The 27,578-nt window shown below is 39.5% G+C and overlaps 1 protein-coding gene across 2 annotated transcripts in view; it reads left to right on the plus strand.

Annotated features, from left to right (window-relative positions):
- The window catches only part of LOC130914348 (intermembrane lipid transfer protein VPS13B-like), a 625,421-nt gene that overhangs the window by 397,646 nt on the left and 200,197 nt on the right, over window positions 1-27,578 (plus strand). For both annotated transcript variants that reach the window (XM_057833447.1, XM_057833446.1), the window contains exons 35-37: window positions 13,192-13,524; window positions 14,964-15,372; window positions 15,465-15,602. In XM_057833447.1, the coding sequence (XP_057689430.1) occupies window positions 13,192-13,524; window positions 14,964-15,372; window positions 15,465-15,602 (880 nt within the window). The remainder of the gene's footprint in view (window positions 1-13,191; window positions 13,525-14,963; window positions 15,373-15,464; window positions 15,603-27,578) is intronic.

Consider the following 27,578-nt stretch of genomic DNA (forward strand, 5'->3'; position numbering starts at 1 on the left):
ACACAACAGGGGGTTAACTTGTAAGCTCTGATGTAGTCAAGATACAGAAGTTAATTCCCATGCAAGCAAGTAGCGCAACTGTATTGTACAGTCACGAAGATTTAGTAATATGACTTCCTATGAATTTAATGGGAATTCTTCTGCTGTAGTGTTGTTTTTGGCAGCCATTTGAATTTTCGTCTCAGTCTTACTCTTTTGGACGAAAATACTTATTGGTCTTAGTCATATTTTAGTCATTTAAAAATGTGTTCGTCTTCGTCTAGTTTTAGTCAAGGAAAACTGAGACAAATTCCGTCTAGTTTTTGTCGACAATTCTCAAAATGTTTTCGTCTATAAACTTCAAAAGTTTTAGTCCATGAATAAATAAATGAAATAAATAAAAGGTTTCCAACAGTCCCGAATGAACATGACGGACGAGCACATAACTGTAGAGTCTACAAGACTACTTGTAAAGGATTCTGTGTGTCTGTATGTGAGGTAAAACTCTGGAACAACCTGGACTTTTAAAATATAAGCAGTGCCAAAGTATCCAGAGATTCAAATTGTTTTATAAACAACAGTTCTGGTCATGATACACAGAAAGAAGTCTCTAAATGTCTTGGATGTATATACAGTGCTGGCCAAAAGTATTGGCACCCCTACAATTCTGTCAGAAAATGCTTAATTTCTCCCAGAAAATGATTGCAATTACAAATGCTTTGGTAATAAAACCTTCATTCATTTTGCTTGCAATGAATGAACACAACAAAGAATGATTTTTTGTTTTTAATCATTATCATTTTACACAAAACTCCAAAAATGGGCCAAACAAAAGTATTGGCAGCCTCAGTCAAATACTTGGTATCACAAACTTTAGACACAATAACTGCGAACAACTGCTCTCTTGGAATTGTAGACCATTCTTCTTTGGGCAACTGCTCCAGGTCTCTGAGATTTGAAGGGTGCCTTCTCCAAACTGCCATTTTCAGATGTCTCCACAGGTGTTCTATGGGATTCAGGTCTTGACTCATTGCTGGTCACTTTAACCATTTTGTAGTGCTTTTTGAAGTGTGTTTTGGATCATTGTCCTGCTGGAAGACCCATGACCTCTGAGGGAGACCCAGCTTTCTCACACTGGACCCTACATTATGCTGCAAAATTTGTTGGTAGTCTTCAGACTTCATAATGCCTTGCACATGGTCAAGCAGTCCAGTGTCAGAGGGAGCAAAGCAACCCCAAAACATCAGGGAACCTCCGCCATGTTTGACTGTGGGGACTGTGTTCTTTTCTTTAAAGTCCTCGTTTCGTTTCCTGTAAACTCTATGTTGATGCCTTTTCTCAAAATGCACTTCTTTAGTTTCATCTGACCAGAGAACATTCTTGCAAAACGTTTTTGGCTTTCTCAGGTAAGTTTTGGCAAACTCCAGCCTGGATTTTTTATGCCTCTTGGTCAGAAGTGGGTCTTCCAACCTATCCTACCATAGAGTCTGTTTTCATTCAGACAGCGATGGATAGTATGGGTTGACACTGTTGTACCCTCTGACTGCAGGACTGCTTGAACTTGTTTGGATGTTAGTTGAGGTTCTTTATCCACCCGCCGCCCAATCTTGCGTTGGAATCTCTCAATTTTTCTTTTCCGTCTACATCTAGAGAGGTTAGCCACAGTGCCATGGGCTTTACACTTATTGATGACAGTGGGCACTGTAGACACAGTAACATGCAGGTCTTTGGAGATGGACTTGTAGCCTTTAGATTGCCCATGCTTCCTCACAATTTTGCTTCTTAAGTCCTCAGACAGTTCTTTGGTCTTCTTTCTTTTCTCCATGCTTCATATGGCGCACACACAAGGACACAGGACAGAGGTTGAGTCAACTTTAATCCATTTTAACCAGCTGCAAGTATGATTTAGTTCAGTGCTTCGCAATTATTTTCTGTTACGCCCACCCAAGGAAGACGTAAATTTTTCGCGCCCCCCCAACTCTCTGCCGCCACTGTAAATAGTATCATTCGTCTATAATATTACTATTCTAAGTACGCCTCAGCCTAACATTGTCCTTTTTTTCTATTAAAGAAAAAAAGTAACATAGATCAACTTATAATAAAGTACCAAAACTTTTTTAACATTGTGTTGCTTGTAACAGAAAAGACTTAACGCGCATCAATTTGCCTGAAGTTAAAAATAAAAATAAAAAGTCACATCCAAACTGTAAAAATACACTCAAGGTACATTTTTGACCATTTGATACTGAAAAATAAAATGTAATAAAATCAGTAAATAATAACAAATTCAAATTGATTAGAAACATTTACTCTTCAGGACAACATGCCAAAAAATTTGACCGAAAAAAACAAAACTGAATAGAAGGGGGGGGGGGGGGGGGGGGGGGGGGGGGGTCTTTGGACAGAAGGAAAGTTTTTATTTTCGCTGATTCACCACAGTGCTCACTGGTTTACTGATATAACACTGACAAAGCAAGACGATTGTGACAATTGGCAATATTCGGCACATTTTGGCTGAAAAACAATCAAGCGGCTTATCAATGAGATTGAGGTCTAATGTCTTTAAGTGGCGTCTTAACTGATTTGGCTTCTCCGCTATAATCATTTTTAGACTCAGTAAACAGTGGTCTTTCCTCATTTCCCACTATATTAAAAGTCAAAGGCAAATGGCCCGAAAAAAGCGCATTCTCGGCGGCCGAGGGAGAAACGTAGGTGAGGGCGGTGGTCGTGACGATCCCAAGCCGAAAACGGCACTTCTCGGCCGGACACGTGAGAACCGGAGAAGACAGTGGGTCGCTGCGTGAGTCCAGCTCTGCATGAGTCTCTTCCGTGTGCTCTTGCTTACTTCAAAAATACTGCACGCACTTTGAAAATGAGAGCGCCACTGCCACCCACGGAGTGGATGTGCAAGTACACTTTATTCTAGTACGGCAAAAAAAAAAAAAAAAGCATGTTCCCCGAAGTCACTCGCGCCACCCCTGGCATCGCTCTGCGCCCCCCTGGGGGGGCGCGCCCCACCATTTGAGAAGTACTGATTTAGTTATTGCCACAGGTAAATAACAGTTGCTGTTAATTACACAAATTGAGAAGCATCACATGATTTTTCAAAGAGTGCCAATACTTTTGTCTGGCCCATTTTTCTTAGTTTTGTGCAAAATGATAATGATTTATTTATTATTATTATTATCATTTTAATTATATGTTTTTTTATTTTAAGCATTTGTAATTACAATCATTTTCTGGAAAAAATTGAGCATTATCTGACAAAATTGCAAGGGTGCCAATACTTTTGGCCAGCATTGTATATATGTGTGTGTATATATATATATATATATATATATATATATATATATATATGTATGATGTTATTATGATTACTGAAACTATTATTATTAACGGTATAATCATTATGACTAGTATAGCTGTTGTTATATTGGGAACTGACTGTATTTTCATGGACTTTATTAAGAGTGAATTGGGTGTAGGACCCAAAAAAAGCTCAGCTTCTTCCCACTCCTTTTTGAGCAACATATGTATGTAATTGTTATTAATTTCGTTATAATCATCAATTATGTTATTACCTCTTGTTGTATTTCGTTATCATGGCTCGAAATCAATCAAGTAATCAATACATGGACATCGCCAAGATAATGACATGGCCAAGATAAGAAAACAATATTTACCAAGCAGCACCTGACACATCTTGCGCAAAGGAGCCTGGAATGGCACATGCTTAAGCCTGTGTATTTGTGTGTGTGTGTGTGTATTGGGGGGGGGGGGGTGCAGCACGTTACATGAATGACACGATCATACACTGCTAAATGCGTTCTATTTACACATCTGATTAGAAAATATCACACATTGTAATTTATGACGGGAACTATGGGGAATTTTCACCTCGTTCTCGTATCGTCAGATGACAACTGCCATCCATCTCATTATATTTTAGTCTCCACAAACACATTTTATGCGCGTCATTGTTCGTTGACCAAGTATTTACGTTATCGTCATCGTTGACCAAAAAAACACTGTTCTGCAGCCAGTCACCATTGAACATGACAAAACTGTCAAACATTGATTCAACTATAATATTGAATGGTTGCACGACAGTCTATGTCTACATCCACTCACTTTTACTTGTGTCATTAATTTAATATTACAGTCATATTTGTGTATGATTCATAAATGATTTTATTCAGTAAAAGGGAGAACATTATATTTATGTAGTTATGCCGTTAAGCGACTTGTGTTTTCCCCCCTTACATGTGCTTTGTTTTATTCATTTCTGTCCCCTTGAATCAATCATCTAAGCAACGAATCCACTCTCTTTTAATAAAAGGGAGTTGGACTTCACTGTGGAGATTTGGTGTCTAAATAGACCCATGTGAAATAACATTCACCTACAGTATGTCACTTACGCTAAATTTACGGTATTCTTTTGAGACCATATGGACTTTCCTTCATGTGAAAACATCCAGATTTTCTTATTCCGTGATCTCTCAACCTGAATTGCAACCTACTTTTGATTCATCTGGAAACACTCAAGTGCATATGTGCTATTCAGATGTAAAACGTATGTTGTCATATTGGACGGGCGAGCCAACACTGTAAACGGGTGGCATTTGGATGATGTGACATTTGCTTCCGCTTATTAGCCTTATTCTAGCCAAGCTGTTCTGAGTTACACTGACAGAAATTGGGGTCACACAGATGCGCACTGATATGATTGGCACCTGGGAGACTCATGGTTTCACACTTTGGGGATTATCCTCCATTTTCCAGGACGTTATGCCTAGAGACTGTGAGAAGCATGACATCATGATTGGCCAATGGAGGTTGTGGGTTGCGAGTGTGTCATCGCGCATTCACGATCACAATCAACTCCCGAGTCCAGAGAAAGATTACATTGGGATGTGGAAACTGTGTTTCAGTGCAGCTATTATATAATGTAATAGAAAGTAATGGTAGGAAAGGGGATTTCAGCTGGGAGCAGGCTTGTAGCTGCGCTGCATGTTTGTATTTGGAATTTATTGCCTTCTGTCAGTGAATAAATTGGCGTAACGTTGAAGTCTACAGACTTCAGAGCCATACATTGTTAATACCTGCTCTCCATGTCTGTGAGTAATCATGAAGGTGTGTAATCAAATCCAGAAATGTTGAGGAACGTCCAGCTGCCTGCTTTAAGATTTATATTAAATCCCTTCGTTTGTGAACGTGCTAATTGTAGGCTTTCAGTCAAACTGCAGTTCAAACGTCTGTGTTTCCCCATTGTTTCTTTCCCTCAACCCAGCGATTGTGGGCCCCATTATCCTATATTCCACTAGTAAGCACTTCTAAATATAGATCAAGAATTTGCTTAGGGGGCACTCTGTTTGTGGTGGTGGTTATATAGACGATTGGGTATTTGCCATAATTGTAAATGCATGTGTAATGCCTAAGCTCATGAAGAGGGAGCAAAAAGAGTATTTGGCAGTTTTATATGGCTGGTGCATTTTCCCAGCTGCTGGGAAACTTACAGTATGTGTCCCTTCCAACAAGAGGCACTCATTATGTGGACTTTTAGAATTCGCTGATACACTTTTCAAACACCTCTTTCCTTCAGAGTAGCGTACACCTGCTGAACACAGCACCAGTGGAGATCAGCCCAGATTCTTTCCCTTCTCATTTTTTAAGGAAAATTTACTTCCCTACAGAAATACAAGTGCACACATCCTGTCCACAATCAGCCAAGGGGAAAAAAAAGTAGGATCTGGCAGGGCCTATCCTAGGAAAGCCGGGTCTAAATGAACAGAACAGGCAGGCGTGCAGCAGCGTTTTATATGGCTCTTGTTCTTACCCTTTGATGACACTGTTTAGTTTAGGAAATATCTAATAAGTCAAGTATTCTGTCTAATGTGCTGCCAGTGGGTTTACTATTTGCACAGAGGCCTTGAAACACTATCTCTGCCACAGCAATAATATACATTTAAAATTCCCATGGAGTGGGTTGGGGCGAGTGCTATAGAGTGCAAGGGGGCAGCTGAGCGTACATGCTCTAATAGCAACCATGTGCATGTTGATCAGGTCGGGGTACAATAGGATGCCCCTTACCTTACATGCATTGGAAGCTCTCTTTTCCAGACCAATGTAATCAGTGAAAATCGCAGTAGCTCACTGAATGTAAACAGGTCCATTAATGTGGTCAAGCAACATGGTGTGACTCTCAGTCCGTTTTTATATTTTAAATGGGCATACTGCATACCTTATGTGTTGTTGTTTATTTAAATATGTGATGTATTTATTAAGAAGAAGGAAAAAAGTATTTCAAGAATCATTTCTACTTGCTGTTTTTAAAAAGGCTGCCTTGTTTAATCTTTTCACATGCATAGTAGTGCAAAAATCTGACCACATAAAAGGTTGCAGGCAGTTGTTACGTGCTTTATTTTAACCTTTGAAACAGGGGTGTCCAAACCTTTTTTTCTCCAACTGCAGCTTTCAGAAAGCCAAAAGATGCAAGGCCGACTTCAAATCCTAATTTGTTAATCAAAGATATACAGGGTGATTAAAAAAGAATGTGCCAAAACCATTGCTGTATATTTAAGAAATAATAAAAAAAAAAATATATATATATATATATATATATATATATATATATATATATATATATATAAATATATATGATAACTAGATGGATACAAGTATTATATGTAACTTCAAGTTTTTTTGCAAATGAATTCAGTTATAAAGGTAATTTAGGTTGTCTTCCCATAAATTTTCAGAATAAAATTGACCCTACAATTATTAAGTGAATTATGTTCAGACTAGGGGTGGGCAATATGGCCTTAAACACGTATCACGATAAATTGAGCAGATTTACCTCGATAACGATAAATGACGATAAAGTCGCCCAAGCGGACTGTTGTATAATTTGAAAATCTGAATCAATGCATGAAATACAGATGAACAGTTTCTTGTTGATTTAGTTACCAGCATTCAGTTTGATATATTTAACAATTGTACATGCAGTCTAAACATTAAGTTTATAAAAATGTATTGTAGACAATAAGAATTCAAGTATGAGCATTTATAACAGCGTGTATGGCTTGAACAATGTACATTGTCAAAATCAATATGCCTGTGCAAACATGTCATTGTAACACAAATGACTTGCAGCTTGAACAGTACACTTCAAAAAGACAATTTATTGTTAATGGCTGCTGTGACATAATTATTCAATACAAGTGTTTACTTAATGGTTTCATTGGGGCCATTTCTCGGTCATATTATAAGTTTCACCGTTGGATTGTGCTTTATGCTGAATGCTTTACCATCACAAAAGCTATCAGAAAAATCACACACAGTCAGATACAAAATAACGCGACATAGTAATTGCTAGATGCAGTCCGTGCCTAATTCACTCATTAAGTTCAGCCGTTTCGACAAGGTTAGAGCCGCTATCCGACTCCATCACATTCATTTGTAGCGTTAGCCCCTAGCGTTAGCCTGTGGCCTGGCTACCAGTAGAAAGCACTGAAAGCACCATCTCCGGAAATCGTGGGAACAAGGGAGGACAGCGGGTGAAAGCCCGCCTGGATGCCACCAAGAGTCTACTAAATGTCGGTTGAAAGTTTGGCGAACCTCCCTTAAGCCACACTCCATCACGTTTTGCTTGTAGCGCTAGCTGCTAGCGTTAGCTTACCGTGCTTCTGTTTGATTGGCTTCCTGATGATCACGTGACTCCCTACGTAAGTACATTGACTGCTTTCTTAAAGGGGAATGAACATAGACGAACAACACAGAGTCAAAGCGGGATGAAAAGACTATTTTCTTGTTTTATTAATTTACAGAATTTACCGACATGGTCAAAATTATGTCGGTCATCGTGAAGAATTTCGGTGACGGTAAATTTTCGGTTTACCGCCCAGCTCTAGTTCAGACTTCCATTTACCCCTTTTCACATGCTGGATGTGACAGACCATTTTATCCCCTCAAACGCATGTTTGATTGGCTGATGACTTAACCCACCTCCTGCCAAACACACTCACGCTCACACTCACACAGCCCTGACAGAAATACGTGTTGACAACATGCCACTTACTTAGAAAAGGAGGGATATTAGAAGTTTTTTTCAACCAGCAGCAGCCACTATAAGGAATGTAAAAAGATGCCAGTGTTGTGGGGGGTGCAAACAAAGCACAAATTTTGCTACTGAAAGTTCAACCTGCATCAGAGTTAGCATTAACATTGAACTGTGTGAACTTGCTAACCTGCAAAACTCAAGTAGGGAGCTGCTTAGCGAGAAGTGTCCTTCTGTTTGTGTTTTCTACTGTTAACGTTAATTAAACTGTGAGAAATGTGTCAACTCTGTTGGAAAGAAGCTGCTTAGAGAGAGAGGGGTGCTGCTGCATAAACTCATGTGTTGCTCACACAACACAACATTCACACAACAGAATCAAAATCAACTATGTACATTAAAAAATAAAAAATTCTGGATGCCGGAGCTACCCACACTAGTGTTGCAATGGACGTAATGAGCACCCCTGATTTAGCCTATCAATATATTAGGTTCATATTCATGAGAAATGTAGCTTTGACCCAATCTTCATGTGTCTGGTTTTATTAATGTCCCATCACAAGCAAAAATTGTTCAGCTTATGCTGTTATATCATCCCTACCAATGTTGAGACTAAACCTATGCCCTTGGCTCCATGTGACCACCACCAGCGGCACGGACAACATCAAGCTGATATGAAAATTCCTCCCAAATGCACATCAGGATACACGCAAACTCAAGCACACAAAATGCCTTCTTCTGAGGAGTCGCCATTTTGAGCATGAACAAGTGATTTTACGATAAAGACAAATTGAATTTGACACCCAATTATACAAGGATAATTCCTGTATCAAATGACTGCTAAGTCAGTGTATTTCAATGATTTTAAAATAATGCGTAATTTTGCCACATTCTTTTTGAATCACCATGTATATCATCATATTGTACTGCACTAATATATATCTAAAGTATACAATAATAATGATAATTACAGTATATATACAGGGTGACCCCCCACCCCCAAAATGGTTTAAAGTTATTAACAATCCAATAAAACCAAGAGTGATGGAAGAAAAATATTTTATTTGTTGTAAATCAAATTTTACAACATGCAATTTAAGAAACAATTATAGAATTATCTTTTTAAAAAAAAAATTCCCTTCACTCTTTAAATGGTCTCCTCCTCAACGAATGCATTATTGAAATTTACTGTTGAGATTCCTCATTGACCGATGCAACATCTCAGCTGGGATACTGTAAATTTCAATATGTTTCTGTAGGTTTCAGTATGGTTACTAAAATTCCAGAGTACAGTGATACCTCTACATATGAAATGAATTGGTTCTGGAAGTAGTTTCGTAACTAGAAAATTATGTAAGTAGACACGGCTTCCATGTAAATGCACTAATCCGTTCCTAGCCCACCAAAATTCAGACATAAATCTTTTATCATGCATAAAAATGCATCAAAACATGTAACAAATACATGTTCCAATTATATCGTTGCACAATAAACTTAAATCAGAGTTGTGCATGATGTAAAAAAACAAGTAAAGAGTCAAGAATTAAAGTTGATACATTTATGTAAAACTGTGGCGAATGATGAGGACGCTGGAATACCCACATACAGTAGAGGTCCATCTTTGCCAATTTGATGCCAGAAATGCTAGGCAATAGCCACTGGCAGAGCTGCTATTAGTATGTTACCTTCAATAAACTTGTATCCTGAAATTTCTTTCGGAACAACAGGTAAAACTGTATGTTCCCGTTGAAGCTTGTCTTAACCTAAAAAAATTTGTATGTAGAGACGTTAGTAAGTAGAGTTACCACTGTATTTACTTGCTCAAGGTCACAGTCTTGCAGTGCTGCTAGTTGGTCATGTCCATACTTCAAAAAGTGTTTTTTTTTTTTTTTCCAACAGTGGTCCATAGCTGATTTCATGAATGTATTTGTAAAGGAGGACACTTTTTAACTCATTCAGTCCCAGCCATTTTCACCGGTGCAACCCCCTTCGCTCCTGGCCGTTTTAATGGATTTTGACTGATTTTGCAAGGCCCACAGAAAATTCTATCCTATTGCATATAAACATGGAATCCACCAAAAGAAAGATTAGATTCTCTTCTTTCAGCAGGAAAAAAAGTTATTTCATATCTTTTTCCATTCTTTAGAAATTAGCATTAGAAAATAGCTTAGTTTGAGCAATTTTCCTATTTCTGATGAAAAAACAGAGAAATTGAGCTTTTTGTAAAAGCATACATTTCAAACATAACTTTGACTTTAAAAAAGCTATTTTTCACTTTTGTGACATCCCGAACATCTGAATAATGTTTTCCTTCTACAAAATGACAAATAGAGCTTTTGATGGCAAAGTAACAATCTATTTGCACATGGCTGGACTTTTGGCCTGGGAGATGGCGCTGTTGCGGCCGCGACTGTCTCGACAGATGGGGTGGGCTTTTCCCTTGTCACTGCCTGTCTCATCAAGATGGATTTTTTTTTTAGTCTTTCTTTTGTGTTGACCACTGCCTCGTGGTGGAGTTCGCCTGGGGAACTTGTGTAGGGCATGTTGTGTTCCTGGGGGGGAACTGGTTTGGCCGTGCACGTTTCCGAATGAATCGCTGGACACTGGAGGGTCGCGGGGGACGCGAGCGGCTCTGCTCGGCAAGCAGCACGGACTCACTGGCATCGTCTGCTGCACTGGTGGTCGTGGTTGTTCTGCTCAGTCATCCAGCGCCTGGCATCCCGGGCGTCCTCCCGTTTGTTCTGCTCGGTCGTCCGCCGCCTGGCATCCTGGACGTCGTCCGCCGCCTGGCATCCTGGACGTCCTCCTTGTCGTTGCACTTGGTCGTTCGTCGCCTGGCGTGCCGGACGTCCTCCCGGTCGTCCTGCTCGGACTTCCCGCGCCCTGGACATCCTCCTGGTCGTCCATTCGGTCGTCTTCTGCCGACGCCTTGGCCGTGCAGCCCGGCCGTTCGTTCCGTTACATCGGGTTGCTGGTCTTACCAAATGTGCTACTGCCCTCCAATGGCCAGTTTTATTGCTATAAAATGGATTTTGAGCATTGTGCTTTGGAGCTAAATTGCATCAGAACCTAGAGATGTCTTTTGTGAAAAAAAAAAACGTAAAAGACGTATAAATACGTTTTTGGGACACTGAAACAATCAAAGATAGAACGTTTTGGGAGCAAATGAGTTAATGGGCATAATTTTGAGAAAAAGGAACATAAAAAATTCCATCATTGTTTCTTAAATGGCATATATGTAGGTTTCTCTTTATTTGGGGTCACCCTGTATATATATATATCCAAATTTGGATAGTTGTCATTTGTTCATTTTTTGGGGGGGTGGAGTAATTAAGAGACTGTAGCGATCATTTCTCATGTTAAGAATAGTTTCAGCTGCAGTCTCTTTTTATTCTGGAAAAAAAATGAAGAAATGATGGTTAGTATTTTCAACAATCCTCTCAACCTTTGATTAGATTCTTTTTCTTACAATCTCGACCATTATGGCACATTTTGAAAATTGAATTATCTTTAGCTCACCTGAAATGTCAAGCCACATTGTCTTTGTATTAAAACGGTGGGAAGAAATTGGTGCATTTTAATTTTTTATCATATATTACATGAAAATGACTCATGAGGACTATGCTATTTCTAGTGTTGTTTTTCATTTGAGTTTTAAACAATTTCCTACATTGTTGTCAGATTTTGAACCCTGAGGTAGTGGATATGCACTGTTTAAGTGACTAAGTCCATCAAGTGTTGAACCTGTAGAAGTGCAACAGAATGTAGGCTACACTGAAGCTTCTTTTGCAGGCCATATTCAATTATATTTTCATCATTTACTGCAGGCCAATAAAAACTGGGCCTCAAGCCGCTGTTGGCCCGCGGGCCATAATTTGGACACCCCGCTCTTAGCAGTTGGGTGGAATCTCGACTGACTGCAGACTCAATTGGTCTCACATCATTCAAGTTGATAGTCTAACCAAAACTGTTATATGTTGCCACCTTGCCGGAGTTTGTGACAAGCGGTGAACAGTTACCTGAGCATGGCCAGTCAGCCAGTTTGAGCAGACAGGCGGCAGACTACTTTTTAAATGCTGTTTAATGGGTGAAAATGAATCTCCACATTTTCCTTTGATGATGACAGCCTGAATTTGCAGTTTTTATTCCTAGTGATCAGTTTCAAATGTGCTGTTATACTATCCCTCATAGCATGCTTCGTCATTACTAAAAGTCTGCTACTGATGACAATTTCAATAAGGATCCTTAAATTGGTTTGGAGTGCAGTAAATACTATGTTTTGACTAGTGGTGAAACATGCAATGGATTATTGGGGGGGGGAATAAAACAAGTTTAGTTTTTGTTTATTACGACTCAAGTCATTCGTTGTTTGTCATTTTTCCTCCCTATGGGAGCCTTGCAGCAGTTTCATGGTAATAAAGATGCCAAATTTGGTATATTAAACATTTGTCCAGTTTTGATCCCTGCAATCGTCTCATACCCTATCGTCTCGGCATGTTTTTTTTCTTTTGCCTCAATAGTTTGAACTCTCCATCTGGAGCCAAGCACACAATTTGGGGTGCTTTATGTGTGATACCACAGCCACTGCAAAAAACTATTGGATTTTACTAGAGTAAAGCCTTTCTTTAAAGATATCTTCAATATTTCCAAATAGCTAAATTATGTTCAAGACCACAAAAAAGGTCCCACAGCATGCCTTTAATGTTTTTGTGGCTATACGATGCTCCCTTTCATTGGTCAATTGTTCCATGTTTTCAATCAAGTCAGCTATTTGGTCTGTGTCTGCTTGCAAAAGATCACGACACAAGGACTCTCTGCAAGGAAAAAAAGGCTCTCATGTTTAATACTTATTGTTTTGTCTTTCCTTAATCACAGTGACTCATCTCACTTCGGGCCATTTTTCTGAAGGAATAACTTTTCTGTTCTATCATTGGCATTTCCTTGAATATGTTTTAGATAGTTGAATACAGGCTCAGCAGAAATGAACATTATTTATTTATTTTTTTAATTTTTAACAATTTTTACATATTAGTACTGATGGATTTACATATCACTTTTGATCTTATCTATTGATATATGATTAAGCATTTGCATGTATGGGTTTTATTGGCTGCATTTCCATCTTGAGAATCAAAGTGTTCTGTGTGTTCTCCACACAGATGCTTAAACATGAGCAGAAGCAGAGCAGACGAGGCTCCTTTCCAGGCATCGACGCTTCATCTCGTCACAGCGGAAACGGGCAGGACAGTGGCTTCGGCAGCGATAGTGCTCGCATCCGAATTGTCCAGATAGAGCAGCAGAGTGGGACCAGTCACCACTGCATAGCCAGGCCCTCGCATAAATCTACCATTATCAAAAACCTCAACTTCATCCCCTTTGACATTTTTCTTACTGCTAGTAGACTGTCTGTCATGGCCTATGAAGGCTCCATTTCCCCACAGGCTCCCACTTCATTAGACAGCACACAGGATCGGAAAGAGCCCGTGGAAAAGGTAAACAAAAAAGTGTGCATTGAAAGCCCCGAATATTATCGTTATCGCCATCGTTGACTAAACCACTGGCACTCAAGTTCAAGTAGAAAAAAAGTATTTGGTGAAAAGAATACTCAAGTAATGAGTAACATTGTGAGTAACTGCTTAATCTGCTTTTTTTTTCATCAGCACAAAGTTATCTATATTAACTGTTATTATTATACTTTACTATAACATATTACATAACCACATTAAGCCGAAGCAATACAACAACAACAAAAAATTCAATTCCGGCCCCCAAAAAAATCTACTGATATGAAGCATTATTTGTCCGAAGAGCATCAGTGGTCTCTAGTGGAGAAAACATTTCGTGTAATGAAACTAAAAGGATCATATCTCCGGTTATCTGCGTTCATTCGTTGGCAAATAAAAACTGGGTGTGAAATTCAAATCCGCACTTTCGAGTCATGTTGACGGTGGTGCTATATGTCAAATACTTAATTTTTTAAGGTGCTTTAAAGACGCCACATGATTGAACAAGCCGGCGTGATCATAGATTAAAAAATGTTTGTACATATGATAAAAGCATTTTAATATGATATCGGATAAATTTGGCTTTTCATTACCTGTTTTGGTCCAATATGCGTGTTGTATTTACTTTGAATGCAGAAGCCTTGTGCCGTTGTACTAGGGCTGGTCACAGCTTAGCACGGCAGATATACTTATTATTAGCTGTCTCCAAACTAAGATGCTTTGGATTTGTTTTGTGAACAGACCATTTCAATGCATGGTGCAAAAATTAAATGAAGGATAAACAATTGAAATATAATGAATTATAAACTCATTATTCACTCTACAGTACTGAAGCTGTGCACCTTTGTTGTTATTTTGAGCCAGAAGCACTGTGTGAGCCATATGTGATATGGCAGTGCCTTATTGATACTTTGGACTTGCTCTTACTTTTGATCCAAAAAGGTGATGTTTACACTATTTTGATTTCAACAATATTGTGGTGCAATATAGGCACTTTTCATATAACTTCAATTGAAGTTGTTTTCTTATTTTTCACAGATTTTGGGGGGGAAAACCATGAAGTTGTTACATTTATTATTATTATAGTATCCAGTGGGGCATCACAATACAATTAACCATAAATTGTTAAGTCCATGATCTCATATATCGGTATCGGTTTGATATCAGTATCAGATTTTTGAAGTTTGCATTAAGTTGGTTTACGGTGGCATTCAAAATCAATAAATGAGATCGATAATTGTTGAAACCCTGTATTAATGTAGGATGGCAAGTTTGACTAAGATGGCAACTGAGCATTGTACACGTTAAGGTGTTCTTGTACCACTAAAGAGCAATCGTCAGATGGTCAAATTTGTAGTCAGTTTTTATCTAGTGCTGTATTAAATAGTTAATAACACCGTTCATTTAATCAATTTTCACTTCTTCAGGTAGGAAAGAGTGCTCTGAACCAGCCTGAAATCCTGTCCGAGTCTGCTCCAGCATCTGTCTCAGCATCTCCAGAGCCTACTGCCCACATTACGCTGACAGAACTGACTGCCGAGGACATCCTCAACAGCAATGTCTCTCAGCCTGTCTCCCCGATGCTGAGAGGCAGTTGGCTCTCCCTGAACTCCCAGTCAACCCCCAGCCGCTCCTCAGCACGCCAGGCGCTGGGGGTGACAATTGTTAGGCAGCCTGGAAGAAGAGGGGCTGCTGACCAAGTGCTGGAACCGTTGCTCTACCTGCAGTTGATCCAACCTTCTGCTCTTCTCAGTTGCCACCACCGCAAGCAGAAAATGGAGTTCTCTGTGTTTGATGTGGCATTAAGAGGAGTGGCTTCAGACTACAAGTGCCTAGGTATGACAGAAGCTGACAATTTTACACCTTTTCATGATTTGGTTTGTTATTCTTGTTTTTTTCTTATTATTTCTGCTCGCGATTCTGTTCAGACCAAGGGAAGATTTTGCCTGAGTCTCTGGATTATAATGTGTGCTGGCTCCAGACAGCAGCGGGTGACGTAGACAGTGAGACAGGCATCCCTCCACCTCTGCTATGCCTTCAGATTAAAGACTTCCTTAATGGACCTGGTAGGATAAATTCCTATTTCACACAAACTCTTCTTCACAGATGAAAGCTAGGATGAAAATGATTGTTCCACACATTCTTAAACCATTTTCTTAACATGTAATGTTTGAGCAAAGCTCCCTGGGATTTCATTGTGTGTGTCCTGTGGATTTGCTTTTCACAGGGCTTGACCATCTATTTTTATACTGATATTATATCCATATGATTACCCTGAAGCTAACTTTTTTGACCAATGGGTTTGTCTTGTTTTATCCAAATTGATCTACTATGAAGAGGTCTGAGTGGGCTTTTGTGTGGATGAGTAACTGGAACTTCCTCATCCCTTTGAGGATTTGATGAATCCATGAACAGTGTGTGGAGGCGCAGGAAATCCTTCTCAGTTTAGCTCCCTGATCCCAGTAGGCCTGCCGGACTGTAGTTGTTATTGATGATGGTTGGAGGAAAAATTTTTCCCCCTCAGCCACACACATCCTTTCCTGCTGTCCACGGAAAGCCCTCAGCATATCTGTTCACTAAGGATCATTCAGCGCGACACAATGCTGCTCTGTACACCACAGCAAATACACAATGCAGCCACACATAGATGTCCATCTAGCATCTGCTTCTTTCAAATGATACCAACTGTCAAACAACAGTAAGATGTTGCATATTGGGCATTTAAATATGCATGAAATTTTGCACGATTGAGACTCTCGTTAAAATGTTAACTGCACCTGGCTCTAAGTTGCATCACCCAAATTTCATGAAATTCAAGTTAAAATACAAATATGCACTGCAGGTTTCAATATTTTAATGTTGGAAATTTAGCAACAATTATGTTACACAGACAGATTTGATTGCTCAAGAATCTTATTATCAACCAAATTAATATTATCATCACGCCCAGTTGCAGCAACCAATCAGTTCAGCCAAACAGTGCCGCATCCCCACTATGAAACCCCAAGAGCACTTAACTTTGAAGACCAGGTCTCTACAATTACAAAGAAAAAATAAAATCCACTCTTTCTTGACATATTATCCTGTAACAGGCCAAATCCTTTAATCTCCATAATGCGGGAACTAGCCAGAGCATAGCATTTTGTCTGTTTGTTTCAAATCTGTCAAACTACTCAAAACTAACCTTGAGTTGTTCTTATGTAATGACCCAAAGCTTTGGACGAAGCCATCTAAGGTGATAAAATCCCGAATGCCTAGGAGTGTGTTGGTGCAAGCATGGCAACTTCGTCCAGAGCGTACTGCAGACATTTTTTTTCCCTTACCACTAGGGGTGTAACGGTACATGTATTCGTATTGAAGCGTTTCGGTGCTTGGCGTTCGGTTCGGAACGGAGGCGTACCGAACGAGTTTCTGTAAGTTCTGAATAATGTAACCCTTAGTTTTCGAGGCTGTGAGTCAATCGGGTTACAGTTTCTTTGTGTAGATTATATTTACTCCATCTTCTCTACTACAATGAGGACCAACACGGTAGGACAGTAAGAAACATCAACGGCGCAACAACGTGGCCGCCGCGAGAACGCAGTGAAACGCGGCCGTTAAAGTTAATCAGCGAATGCACACCAGTCGCAGTGCGGCCGCGTGTTGCGTCCCAGAAGCGGCTCAACGCGATGCACGCGAAAACAACGGCAGAGTTTATTATTTGATGCGAGACGCGTCCCTCCTGCGTCAATACTACTAGCTAGCAGACCGGAAGTCACTCGTGTAAAAATACAGTGGATCCGGTCGATTTTCAAACTAATATGCAATTGTAACCCACTTTTTGAGTCCATCAGATCTCTTGAGTGGTAGATCGGGGCACAGTTGACTTGTCTTTGTTGATTTACAGTTCTCTTCTCTGCTATAATAATAACCAACACGGCCCTATATTCAATACAAAACCCTCCTACCACAACAAAACAAGTAGGAACTAATATTCACATAGGAACTAAAGTTATACAACATAAAATATTCAATATAAATGAATACATCACATTTGTAAAATACAAACACATAGTAAAATAAATAATAGCCCATTTAAATAAAATAAATTGAAATGAGCTAAAACACCTGTAATTAAATAATAAGAATAATATACGGATCCTGCTTACACAATTAAATTTATTAATTTCTGTGTGGCGCTTTAACTTGAGAAAATCCACCAATTAAGCTTTTGAAAACTGTTCATAAGAAAAAAAAATTCATTAAGGCATTTCATTTGTAAAATACATGTTAAAATCTTTGTCATTGGGATTGCTTTTCTCTTTCGCACAGGACTTCTTTTTTCTTCTTGCTTTCAGAAAGAAAGCTGACCAATATGCGGGGTCTGAAAGGCAAATTGTTGTTGGATTATTATCTTTAAATACCCGCTACTTTTTGAGCAGAATTCTAACTTTGTATAGGCTACTATTCCTATTGTTGAAAGCTCAAAAGTGTGTAGTAAACAACTAGCACATTTATATTTTGCATTTTGTTTTCTTACTGTACCGAAAATGAACCGAACCGTGACCTCAAAACCGAGGTACGTACCGAACCGAGATTTTTGTGTACTGTTACACCCCTACTTACCGCCCATGCTTCGCCTTAAATCGTTCTTTCTTAGTAATATCAAGCATTGGACGAAGCCCTCTTCGTCAATGAAATCCCCAGAAAGTTTGATGAAAGTCCAATGAAGTGGCTAGCATAGTGGGCACTTGCAACTGAGAACCATCCTATAGCAAACTGTGTTGACCTCAACACAGGTAAGCAGGAAGGTGATGCAGACTTGCCGGTGGAAACAGTTGTACTCATGAACAAAATAAATGACTCAAGTCGAGCCAAGCAGATTCCAAGAAGGAACTAAATACACACAGCAGCACTCGACTAGGACACGGGAGACAATGGACGAAAACCAATGAGCTCTTACATGGTGTACGGCGCAGTGTCTCACGAGTTCTAAGCTAATCAAAACACCATCAAATAACTCTTAAAAGGATCCTCGATCTTAAAGACCAGTAATTCTAAAAAGATAAATGTTAGTATGAGTTATGATAATTTGATATTAAAACCCCTCTTAATATTTTCATTTTAATAAAATCTGTAAAATTATTTTAACTGATAGGTCGCCATTTTTGTTGACGTCCCAGTGTGGTGACGTCACCGGCCCACTGCCAAACATCCAGCGTGTCACTCATTAGCTACCCCAACACGTCGTCGGTTCTGCCCTTCCAATTTTAACCAGAGAGGAAAAGTTGAGGGCAGGACAGCACTGTTGGCCGTTCACAAGATAAGCAGCAAAGGCAAAATGCAGAGCAGGAAATACCTGATAAGACTGGGTAAAACTGGTGATGTACTTGCGGCAAGTGCGTCTCAATGACATCGGAGCAGGAGAGTGTATGCTGTTGAGAACTCTTTGTAAGAAGAAGATCTTCAAGGTGAGCTATTGCGTGATCAAACTTATTCCAATATAATGGCGTACGGCAAGCAACACGTCACTTCCGCTCATTAATATTCATGACATTAGCTACTGTTGCTAAGTAGGGACAGGCCACCGTTTGTCCCTAATAGGAAATGAATGGAAATCGTGTACGAAGGAGATGTTTACGGAACTAAACCTACAAATTCTCTCCGAAAATGATGTGCCTGGTGCCAAATTCACTGGCAAAGATGTGGAAGAACATAAAAATGTTCAGTTAAAGAGATGGCTTGAGTGTCGAAGGCTGAAAAAGACGAAAAAAACGAGCCGACCTAAGCATAGCTTTAGCTTTTTTATCGACGCCACTGACAATGACATTCTCCTGTTTCAACGAGCTATCCTTTACCATTAGCCCTGTCTTTCTTATATATCCTCTGGTTGCCGTACGTCTCTTACCGTTCTTGGGGGTAATTTAGTTAGCTTTGTGTAGCGATCACAAATGCTACTCAGTGACAGCCAACGAACTCTTTTAATTTTTCATTGATAACACATCTTAATTCTATAATTTATTTACACTTCCCCCTTACTAAAGTTGTTTATATAATATATATATAACCGAAACGGTAACAGTGGCAATCAGATACCATTGTAATTCTTTTCAGGTCATTCATTGTCAGACAGAAGCAGTACAGCACAACGTTACGCTAAATGAATAAGTTAAAAATATAAAAATGGCTTACCTCTTTGTCGTCTGAAAGACCATGCCAACCCAACATAATGTTTACTGCATATGAAATGTGAATGGATTCACCGAGCTGGTGTTAAAGTCCGCGCAAGTTGATTCGGTCTTCACATTTTTTCCTCCCGAGTTTTTGGTTTCTGGAAACGTAAGAAGAAAACATCCTTCATGTGTCGTGATGTCTAGAGCAGACATGTCCAAAGTGCGGCCCGTGCGTGGTCAAATTTCATCCGGCCCCCAGCCTCTGTCATAAAATCAATAACGCCTGGCCCACACACAGACTTAATAAATTGGTCAACAGTACTGCTACCAGCATACGTATGAAATAGCTTACACACTAAATACTGCTCCTCATTTACCCACTAAAAGGCAGCAGCACTCTAAGGAACATTACCCAGTGTGACCCTTTACTTCCAATTTTCTAAAATGGCGACAATCAACAAAAAAGAAAGTTGACTGCGACGGCCAGCGCTTCAAGGATAGGTGGAAATTGTACTATTTCTTCACTAAAATACGCAACAACTGTGTCTGCTTGACTTGCAAAGAGACAGTCACTGTTTTTAAAGAGTTCAATGTTAGGCAATATTACCAAACAAGACACTCTGACATGTACGACAAGATTACAGGGAAGATACGCAGCGAGAAACTGAAGCTAGTTTAACTTCACAGCAGCAGTATTTTGCAAGAGCCCTAGAGTCGAGAGAGAACACCACAAAGGCTAGCTGCGAGATAAAATTTGCTTAAATATATTGTTCTACGTAAAGGACGTCAGCCAAGGTCGGCCCCCCACATTTTTACCACACCAAATCTGGCCCCCTTTGCAAAAAGTTTGGACACCCCTGGTCTAGAGTCTTTTCTACAAGTTCCAAAAAAGCAATGCGTGATCGACATGTTCGTTTTTGAAAGATTACCGGGGAAAAGTAGCACAAATTACATTGAGTCTATGCGAGGGCGGGTCTATAATGTCCCACTTCGGCTTTACTTCCGCTTTACGATGCGACATCACGGTCTAAAAATAGCCTGCGTGCGGTACGCCATGATGGAGATTGTTAGCATCCAAAGCTGTCGTGTGCTTTACATACAGTACAGGCCAAAAGTTTGAACACACCTTGTCATTCGTGCATTTTTATTTTCATGACTATTGACATCATAAACTCTCACTATAGGTAATAAAACTTTGAATGCACATGTGTGACAGTCAGGATCGAAATTGCGTTGTGGCCGATTTTCCTCATTAAATTCGTCATGTGATGGGAACAAATCCTGGGCACGAGTGTCCTCAGTGTCTTGTACATCTAACTCACGTTTTAGCTACGTAAGGGTGGTCCATATTAAGTGCTCGGCGTGCATCAGCTGGCTACTGTACCGCTGCTTCGGACGTGTCTGCATCAGTTTGAGTGGCAGCATCACTCATATTAAGTGAATACTGAACAGACACACTTACTGCCTGATGAACTGACAGTAGAGTTGAATTATTAGCTTCCCCTGTGACTAGCAGTACCCCCGAAGGTTCGCCTACCGCTGTAGCGACAGGAGCGGCTTACCTGCTTAAGGGAGTGGCCAGCAGTTCCTTGTCAATGGCGCTGTATTGTGCGCATTTCACTCGCTATCCGAGTAGTTAGAACAGCATTTGATTTTAGTCTCCGCTTATATCCAGCCGCTCCGGTGAGTTGTTTCATAAGTTGTTGTCGACTAAAAGCCTCGAACGCGGAAGGAGAAAAATGGCGAGAACAAAGCCTTGGGTCTTTGGGAAGTTTTGTCTGTCTACAGGCATTTTCCCGAAACTTTCTCCTTTTCTTGTCAATAGGAAACCTGTGGAGACTCACATCATTCCATTTCCCCATTTCCCCCATTCTCCATTCCATTTGACTGGAAATTGCATCCAAAAGCAGCACATGGTGGCATTTTACTTAGCGAGGTTAAGCAGCAATACACAATTGTTGTACACAATTGGAAATGTCCCAATTACGTCATCACTCCGAGCCTGCAAAACAGGGCACTAAATATCTCAAAATATGTAGTAAATATTATAAAATATTGCAGTTGATTTATCATTTTATGTGTTTCTAACAGCATATTTTAGTACAAGAGAACAATTGTGGTTTATTAGAGCCTACATGTCTTTAAAATCGAGGATCCCTTTAAACGTTCGTATTGACAACAGGTAGATTGTCAGTTACCACCACAGTCACCACACTGTGGAAAAAGTCATTTATTATTACAAGATCTTTCAAGAATGCTTGGAACAACTTTGTTCTTTTTTTTATTTTTCAACGGCATTGAATCACCCTGCCGGAACGCATACAACCAACTCTTTTCCATTGCTCCAAGAAACAAATATCAATCATTTCTGAATGCGATGGACGGTGTTCCAAGCACCTCAGATTTCTTAACGAGTAAGTAAGGAGGCATTCGAGCATCTCTTTGACTGCTAACACTAGACAAAAAACGTGTTCGACAGTTGCCCCTGACATTGACCAAGTGCCCCCATTTCTTGTAAGAGTCACTAAATCGCCCGATTCTTGTTCAGTGTATGGTCTCCCTTATAGATCACTTATGATTAATTACTTTTGTACAGTATTCACTAGGGGTGTAACGGTACACAAAAATCTTGGTTCGGTATGTACCTCGGTTTTGAGGTCACGGTTCGTTACATTTTCGGTACAGTAAGAAAACAATGCAAAATATAAACGTGCTAGTTGTTTATTACACACTTTTGTGCTTTCAACAATACGAACATTAGCCTGTACAAAGCTAGAATTCTGCTCAAAATCGAAAATACAATATTCTGAAATGTAGATATTTTGAAAAACAAAATGAAAATAAATAACATTGGCTAAGACTTTTTCTTTAAAAAAATATCTGATGTGCAAAATTGAACAGTTGCAACACTATACAGTTTCCATTTTCTCATATTAACTTTATGACCACAGCCTCGAAAAGTAAGGGTTAGGTAATTGCTGTCAAACGATTAAAATTTTTAATTGAGTTAATCACATCTTTATTTTGAATTCCCCACCCAGTGGGCCAACCGCTTTTCTTTTCTTCCATGTTACATTTAACCGTTACCCACGCTGCTCACTGCACTTCTGAGTGGTGCGACGGCTTGGCCGTTTAATTGTTATCTTTTTTGAGACTGTCAGTCAGCTGATCGTCACGTCCGCCAGCTGGCTGCCTCCCCTCCCAACGTGACGTACTCTGATTAACACCGGACGGGCAGACGACGTCGCCGCCGCTGATGGGCCACCCGAGAAAGGGTGCCAACTTCAGAAACTAGCCGCTGTCTGTCATGTATCTATTGTGCAGCCCTTTGTTTACATTTGGGGCAATAACGACACTTGCTTTACGGCAGCTAAGGCAATACAAGGTAGTACTATTAGGCCGTTGTTTGAGGTCGCTTCCCCGCGTGTGTTGTATTGTGCCTGAGTCTTGTTAACCAAATAAAGGCAGCGTTAACAATAGTCATCTGACCCCTCGTCATTTTACAGTCAACACTGAGAGTTTGCATTGTACAGCATACGTGCCGCGTACCTCCTCGCCAGCTGCTTGCTCGCCATTCATTCACCTGCGCATTTGATCGCTATTTTTGTAACACTCCCGCTTTTTCAGTGAGGTCTTTTGTGTTCATTCGTTATTGGATCTATTTTGTTCACCACTGTAAATAAGAGCACCGCAGCAGTAGAGGTTAACTGCCGTTTTCGTTTAACCCGTTTTGTTTAGTGTAGAAACCGTGGTAGTGGCTGTCCTTTTTTTTATTTCCTTTTTACGATCATGGTTTACTTAGCGGGTGGGGTTTAAGTGTAGTTTCATTTTGTTTGTTGTTTTGGCCTCGGCTTACGCTGAAGCCAGCTCCTTCCGCATTTTGTATATTTTGTTCATTGCGAGTTTGACTTATGTGAATAAATTTGTGTCCACTTGCAACTTGTGTGTCTCGTTTTATGTTACGCCCTTAGCGAGCCGTCCGTGGGGCCTAATTAACGGTGGGCTTATGGGATGCATGAGCAGGCATTCCGCGCTTGCGTTAAATGCGTCAACTATTTTAACGTGATTAATTAAAAAATTAATTACTGCCCGTTAACGCGCTAAATTTGACAGCAGTTTGCATTACGTCCGAAACCCGTTTGGTACGCCTCCGTTCCGAACTGAGCACCCGAACCGAAACGGTTCAATACAAATACATGTACCGTTACACCCTTAGTATTCACACATGCACAAATAGCATACTGGCAAATGATAAAGACAGGTTCCAAGCTCGATGTGAGGTTGACGCTGCCACCTGCACACTCCCCAGGTCAGCATATTTTGGAAATATCTGGGAATTGACAACACATGCTACTGCTTTACCTTTACGCATGCCACCCAGACCCCCCACCACCACGCCCACCACACACACACAGCATACTTTTTTTTTTTTTTTTAAATAGGTTTTCATTACTCACAAAGTACATCTGCAGTTAAGCAAAGGAAGTTGCAATTTGAAACATATCAAAGATATTCATGACAAGACATTCAACATTCATTTCAGAACTCATGTTCAGAAACTGTATGCCAGACAAAGTGTTTTCACATTAGTAATTTAACTCATATGAATAAAAGTTGGTACTATTTGATTGAACAATTTCATTACGATGACCGAGTACAGCCATTATAAACGTTATATTAATATATATATTTTTTTTGGGGGGGGGGGGGGGGGTGTTAAAAATTGTTTGAAAAAATAATAATAATAAGGAATAAAAAAAAGGATTTTGTTAAACAACATTTTGGTGCAATCACTTACAAATTTTACAAACAACTTTTGCACCTCTCGATAGTTATCGTGACCCATTGCCTTTTTCGTAGACTGCTCCGTCTTCCTTTGATTGCATGTTTCAGCACAGAGGTTCAGTATACAGTAAATTAGAGAAGGGTTAATGGGATTCCACATCAGAATAATCCCATGTATGGTTCTCTGTGATTCTGGAGGTGTTTTGGGGCTTTCTCAATTTGAAGGACCTGTGCTTTTTTACACTTGGTACCACATTTTTCTCCAGACTACATTCAAGAAGTCTTGTACCAGATGGAGCAAAGCCCCCAAGATGAGCAGTTTTAGGGTGGGTGTTTTGTGGACCATGGTGCTTATGTAACTTTCCCCAAAAAATCAACTTTCTTTCCAAAGGACAGTCTTCCAAAGGTTTTGGGGCTCATCAATATGCATTTTGTCAGATTTCAGTCACACCATATCTCATTTTTGACCATTGTGTGCTTTTATTTAATTAACAGAAGGAGTTAATTACCAAATTTGTTTGTGCTGGTGCATTTGTGTTTTGTGGCTGCATTGTTATTATTTTATCTCATTAATTCTCTAATTCAAAGACACCACATGTGCCAACTAGGGATGTCCCGATCGCATATTTTTGCACCCGAAAGAGAGTCACCTGATTTTGAAAATCAGCCATACCGAGTCCCTATCTGATACCGACACCCATGTTTTTTTTTGTTTGTTTGTTTTGTTTTTATTTGAACAACAGTTCCAAACGTGTTGCAGCACTGGAATTTTTAGAGTACGTCCACTTCCGCTTTTTCCGGGAGTGTTGCAGAGTATAAAATGTCTATATTTTTGTATCATTTATCAATGCCATTGTATTTCTGGATTATTGTGTTACTTTTTAGTAGTGCTGTCAAATTTATCGCGTTAACAGGCGGTAATTAAATTTTTTCATTGATCACGTTAAAATATTTGACGCATTTAACGCATGCACGGAATCACCCGCTCATGCATTGCGTCAAACAGATTACAATGACACATTTTTTGCACATTGAGAGCTAAAAGGCAGTGAAATGTGAGTGGACCGTATCTTTTATTGGCATAAGCTTTGGCAACTCTTTCACAACACACAAAACTATCGTGGCGAGCGACGTGGGGAAGAAAGACATGATCTTTTTCTTAACACGCTTTATTAAACACATGCAGAACATATACCATTTGCAGCCACCACTGACAGTCATGGTTGCCCAACTTCCCATCATGCATTTGGGTGGAACAGTTAAGTCGCTACAGTATCATTTAGTGAAACCACAACAAAAATAATATTCCTATCTCGCAAAAAAAAAAAATTTCACAAGAAGAAAAGCGCTCATTGCAAAGAGAACTGGCATTCCCAATCAAAATAGCTATGCAAAATACACATAAAACTTACTCAGACTTTGCCTTGGCTAGATCTTTAATTAAATTTAAAACTCGCCATTGACACCTTGTGGTGTATTTCAATCACTATATTACATAGTTAAAGACACTGTGAAAGAACGGCAGGGAGCCCATGTGACGTCCCGCTCGGCGACGTCAACAATAGCGAGCTATTAGTTCCCTTAGGACCCCTTTAACAGACAGAATCTTAATAATGTTAATGCCATCTTGTGGATTTATTATTATAATAAACAAATACAGTACTTATGTACAGTATGTTGAATGTATATGTCCGTCTTGTCTTATCTTTCCATTCCAACAATAATTTACAGAAAAATATGGCATATTTTAGAGATGGTTTGAATTGCAATTAATTCCAATTAATTATTTTTTAAGTTGTGATTAACTCGATTAAAAATTTTAATCGTTTGACCTTTTAGCCGTTAAAAAGTTTAAAATTAAAAAAAAAAAAGGAAAAAAAAAACATAAATTAGGCCCAAATGATATTGGAAAAAAATTAACATTGCAATACTTACATATTTTTTGCATCGGTTGCACTGGTGCGCCTAACTCTTTCTGAAGGTGCAACAGCACAAATTGCAGGCGCACCCACATTTTTCATTGCGTCACCTTTAATGCTATACTTTTGATCACTCTCCATTAATGTAGTTCACATTAGTGAATCCACGCAAATTCACTCACGGTTTGACGCTCACGCTGCCGAGAACATCCTTTTAGACAATGAAGATTGACTAAACGATGATTAACACATTTGTGCCTTTGACTATAGAGCTACAAAGCCTTCACTCGCCAGATCAAAATTACAAGCCTCTCAATCATTGTTACGTTTAAGTATCAAGCTCCAGCTGTGCTGCTGACCAAGAAAAGCAGCAGGAGGGAGATTGAGAGGCCTAAGTGTGCATGAAGCAGAAAAACATTTAATTAATTAATTTATTTTTTTAATTAAAAAAAACCCCGATCCTTTTAACACTATTCCAATCTTCTAAAAAATTTCCTATCACGTGATCCAATTGGGACATCTCTAGTGCCAAAATTTTGTAACATGTGTAACACAGAAGAGACAAATAGAATGATATATGCTGAGATTGTCTTGCGAATTTTATTCAGCCATCAACAATTGAATTGGTTTCTTGTATAAGTCCTCCTAATGGTTTGTCCGAGTGTTTACTGCATGTGTGTCATATTTTGAGACTCTTGATTTGACAGGGCTTCATATTTGATTTATTTAAATAAGATGTCAAAGGGGCACATACAGGCTATTTTCTACCGTGTCTTTACAGCAATATGCTTGCAATTTCAGCAGCATTTATTCCATATGACCAATCCAACCTACCCTCTCAAGGATGCATAGCCAAAAAGTCATGCTTAATGTAAACTGGATGGTGTCTCAGCATAGTCATCACTCTCTCCATTCAATATAACCAAGGCAGATACGTACAGCAGTTGGATATTTAACAACCCAAGTTCAAGGTTCATTGGCAATTATTAAAAAGTAGGTCAGTCTTTTATGTTCCAATCAGTGATGGTTGGTACACTCTCAGACAGTGTCTTGTCTTTCTTGTGTCATCTTTCCTAAACAGTTCCAGTCTCATATCAGGTCAGTCTCAGGTCCAAAGATGTAACTGCTACCATTTGGAAATGAGCGATCAGCCTTCTTTCCAATGAGAGGCAGGAGGTGATAGATT

Source organism: Corythoichthys intestinalis, chromosome 4, assembly GCF_030265065.1.
Source record: "Corythoichthys intestinalis isolate RoL2023-P3 chromosome 4, ASM3026506v1, whole genome shotgun sequence".
Lineage (NCBI taxonomy): Eukaryota > Metazoa > Chordata > Actinopteri > Syngnathiformes > Syngnathidae > Corythoichthys > Corythoichthys intestinalis.